The sequence below is a fragment of the Gadus morhua genome, chromosome 21, assembly GCF_902167405.1.
Source record: "Gadus morhua chromosome 21, gadMor3.0, whole genome shotgun sequence".
Taxonomy (NCBI): Eukaryota; Metazoa; Chordata; class Actinopteri; order Gadiformes; family Gadidae; genus Gadus; species Gadus morhua.
In genome coordinates, this window is record NC_044068.1 from 6,041,935 (window position 1) to 6,046,258 (window position 4,324).

General features: G+C 46.6%; 1 protein-coding gene across 1 annotated transcript in view; it reads right to left on the minus strand.

The window, feature by feature from the left end:
• plcb1l (phospholipase C beta 1-like) overlaps positions 1-4,324 on the minus strand; it is a 96,710-nt gene that overhangs the window by 38,420 nt on the left and 53,966 nt on the right. The window contains exon 4 of the mRNA XM_030346140.1: positions 2,008-2,286. Within this exon, the coding sequence (XP_030202000.1) occupies positions 2,008-2,286 (279 nt within the window). The remainder of the gene's footprint in view (positions 1-2,007; positions 2,287-4,324) is intronic.

Genomic DNA, 4,324 nt, shown 5'->3' on the forward strand with positions numbered 1-4,324 from the left:
GCTGTTATCAACATCATACTTGTGTTAAGCGGTCAAAACACGAGGAGGTCTTAGCGTTGACGCTGGCCCTTGGGCAAGGCGGCACGCACGGATTATCGTTCTTGACGACGCGGCGCTCAAAGTTCACACGGGTTCAACTTTGACCCCCGGTTGACGCCAGGCCCCTCGAAGGGGGCGTCCAATCAGACGACAGCTTTGTTTTGCCGCTCGAAAAAACAACGGATTTGAACAGCCGACGGCTTTCCTAGTTTCTGTTATAGACCTACATAAAATGTATTTCCTGTGGTTTAAATGGTAAAAAGCGTCTGGCTAGCTATTTTTCAAAAGCCCAACCGACCTGTTGAACGCTTTATTGTGCAAAACACGAGAACGAAAGTTAGGCAAAAAAACATGACCCCAGCGCGCAGCCCGTTATCCCAGAGTGTCTACCAGTACGGAAACATCCCATTAAAAACATTTCCATCTAAGGCGGGGAATGGCAGGGACAAATTTTACCAGAGTTCATGATAAGGTTCAATATATTAGGAGTACGAGTGCGGAGGCGGGGTCATTAATTGGTGTAAGTGCTGTTGACCGCGGAGAACACCAACGCCAGACATCCGATAAGAGCTTCTGTGCCCTGCTTATCATCTAAATCAATTACACCAGCATTAATAACGGTGTCCGCTTACAGAAAGCTTTCATTTCAATTTCTCTCCATCTCTGCCAATGAAAATGCCATCTACAACTGGACTTTTCCTATTTGTCCTACTGCAAGCTTTCTCCCTGTCGGCCATGCTCTCTTTCTCTAATTCCCTGTCCATTACTCCCTCCGTCTCTCACTGTATCTCTCTATCTGTCTCTCTGTCTCTAATTCTCTATCCATTAGTCTCTCTGTGTCTCAATGTATCTCTCTATCTGTCTCTCATTCTCTATCTGGTTCTCAGTTTCTGTTTTTCTCTCTGTCTCTCACTGTATCTCTCTATCTGTCTCTCTGTCTCTTATTCTCTATCCATTACTCTCCCTGTCTCTCAATGTTTCTCTCTATCTGTCTCTCATTCTCTATCTGGTTCTCTGTATCCGTTTCTCTCACTGTCTTTCAAGGTATCGCTCTATTCATCTCTCTCTCTCTCTCTCTCTCTCTCTCTCTCTCTGAGTCTCTCTTTCTCTCTCTCTCTCTCTCTCTTTCTCTCTACCTCTCTCAGTGTTGTTCTGTTGTTCTCTCTGTCTCTCAATGTATCTCTCTATCTGTCTCTTTTTCGCTCTCTCTCGCTGTCTGTTGCTGTCTCGTTCTTGATTTTTCCCTTTCCTGCTGTCGCTCTGTCTGTTTCCTATCCGTCAAGCTATCCATCCATCTTTCCGTCTATTTATCCGTCTCTCTGTCTGTTTCTCCATCTGTCCCTCCCTCTCCCTCCAACTCCATTAGTCCCATCCCCATTCTGCTTCTCCTATTACACTCATTAAGTGCAAATTTGCTCCATCAATCAAACCCCTTATCACACACATATGCACACCAACACACACACAGACAGACCAATCTTTTTAATAGTTAATATAACACACTTAGCCTCCCTAATGCTGGGGACATTTAATACAGCAGAATTAAAAGGCGGTATCTCTGCTGAGTGCCGTTCCACGACGGCGCCACTAAAGTTGTGTTTAATTCCCCCTTCCCCTCTTCCTGGACGCAGGCTGTAATCCAAGCCTCACGCCCTCCCTCGCTATGTCCTCATTGCTTTTTGATGCGTCTGTTCCGCCACTTTCTAAAGAAAACTTTCGGCAAATCTGCCGCCTCGCAGTCCAAATCGAGTTTATTAAGCTTCCCCCGTCACACTTCTAACTCATTCTTATTATTTTCCCGTCATTTGTTTAAATACATTTTGTCATTCTGTTGATTCTTTGTTTTGTTTTCATTTTATTTCCCCCCTACCTCACTCCCAATCTGTCACTTCACTCTCTCGCTCATACCCTTTGCCCCCATCCCTCCCTCCCTCCCTCACCCCCCCTCCCTCTCCCTCTCTCTCTAACCTTGAAGGAGATCTCCGTTGTCATGGTGAAGCCGTGGGTAATGACAGGCTCTTCTTCTGTGGTGCGTCCCTTCCAGCAGTCCAGCTCGATGCAACGGCAGCCCGAAAGCAGGACCTGCTTGTACATCTCCACCGAGGAGCTCCCCGCAAGCTGGCCAGCTGCGACAGAAAACACACACACACACACACACACACACACATGGACGCACACCGGCACAGACATACAAACACATGTACAAATACACACACACACATGGACGAACACCAACACAAACACAAACACACACACACACACATACGAATGTACACACATACACACACAGACGCACACACACACAAACACAAACAAGTATAAACACATGTACACACATACAAAAACACACACACACACACACACACACACACACACATGGACGCACACCGGCACAGACATACAAACACATGTACAAATACACACACACACATGGACGAACACCAACACAAACACAAACACACACACACACATACGAATGTACACACATACACACACAGACGCACACACACACACACACAAACAAGTATAAACACATGTACACACATACAAACACACACACACACACACATGGATGCAAACCAACAGGCACACAAACAGAGACAAACAGATGCACAGACATGCACATACAAGTGCATGCAATCGGGTTGGCACGCACACACACACACACGCGCACCACACACACACACACACACACACACACACACACACACACACACACACACACACACACACACACACACATACACAGAAGCAAGCATCCATATCAACACACAGGCAGACAAGTGCATGCAACCGTGACAGCAAACACCCCCACACACACAAAGACATACAAAAACACACACGGACACAGACACACACACACACACACAAACACACAAGGTTAACAGTTTGAAATGATCATTGTTGCCCCGGAGAAGCCGAGACGAGGTAACAAAAGGATTCCTCCTCGCTTTAGGAAAAGCTCATTAAGCAGACGCCTATCTCAGCACCGTGACACTATTAGCAAAACAATTAGCCCCTTCGCGTTAGCACTCTGCTGTCGCTGTGTGGCATGGGGCCCCGACAGGTTCCCTGTTCTCACCTTGGGTAGTAACACCCCCATCACACACCCCCACACACCCCCTCACACACCCCACACACGGCCTCACTGACACACACCACCACCCCCGCCACGTCATTATCGAGGAGGTGATCCGATAGTAGGAACAGCACACCTTACTCTTGGAGAGTGACTGATAGTAAATGAATGAATCATGAATGAGCATCATTTATCTTTTATAGAATCCCTCATCATGACTCTCTCTCTCTCTCTCCCTCTCCCTCTCCCTCTCCCTCTCTCTCTCTCTCTCTCTCTCTCTCTCTCTCTCCCTCTCCCTCTCCCTCTCCCTCTCTCCTCTCTCTCTCTCTCTCTCTCTCTCTCTCTCTCTCTCTCTCTCCCTCTATCTCTCTCTCTCTTCTCTCTCTCTCTCTCTCTCTCTCTCTATCTGTTCATCCTCGTCTCAAAGGGAAACCACCCCTCTGTTCAACATAAGACCAGCCCCTTATCCGAACCAATCGAGTTTGATCTTTCCTAAAATATGACTTCAATAAATGCAATGACCTGGATTTGCTCGATGAGGAAGAGGAACGCAGCATAATGAACGAGGAGCGTTGGCCCTGGCAGCGCTGGAGGAATCGTTACTCTGTTTTTTAAACGTATTACTTTCATTTGGAGAGATAGACAGGATTCGACGCGGGGTCGAAGAGAGAGCCACTCTTGGCCCTGTCTTTTCTGTTCCCATTATAATATTACCATGTCAGTCAGGAGGCTAACGATTCATGACGAGAAACAACAGGGAAAAGAAAGCCATCTCTAGCCGTCGTTGTTATTGTTTGTGTACGTCGCTCCGTTTTCCAAAGCTTACCTAGGAAGAGAAATATGTGTCTTCCGTCTCCAACGATTGTCTCGCTTCCAAAGCAGTGCAAAGCAGTGGAACTATTTGATTTTCTTCAATTCCCGCTCAGAATAGATTTAAATAGATTAATGGTAATAGTCTTTGCCAGCAAAAATGTCAGCTTGCGTCGTTTTTTCTCTCTTATTCTTGTGCAGAGCCATCCACTGTGACAGATTCACGAAAAAATTTAACTCATGAATATTAACGACCCAACTGACTGAAGAGTGGCACCTGATTGGATAACCTCTCGGGAGGTTACATAGCAATAGTGTGGCGCAGCTATGAACACCAAGAACTGCTGATTGGCTGACCTGCGAGGCATAATGGCGTGTGTATTCACTTGTGCAACT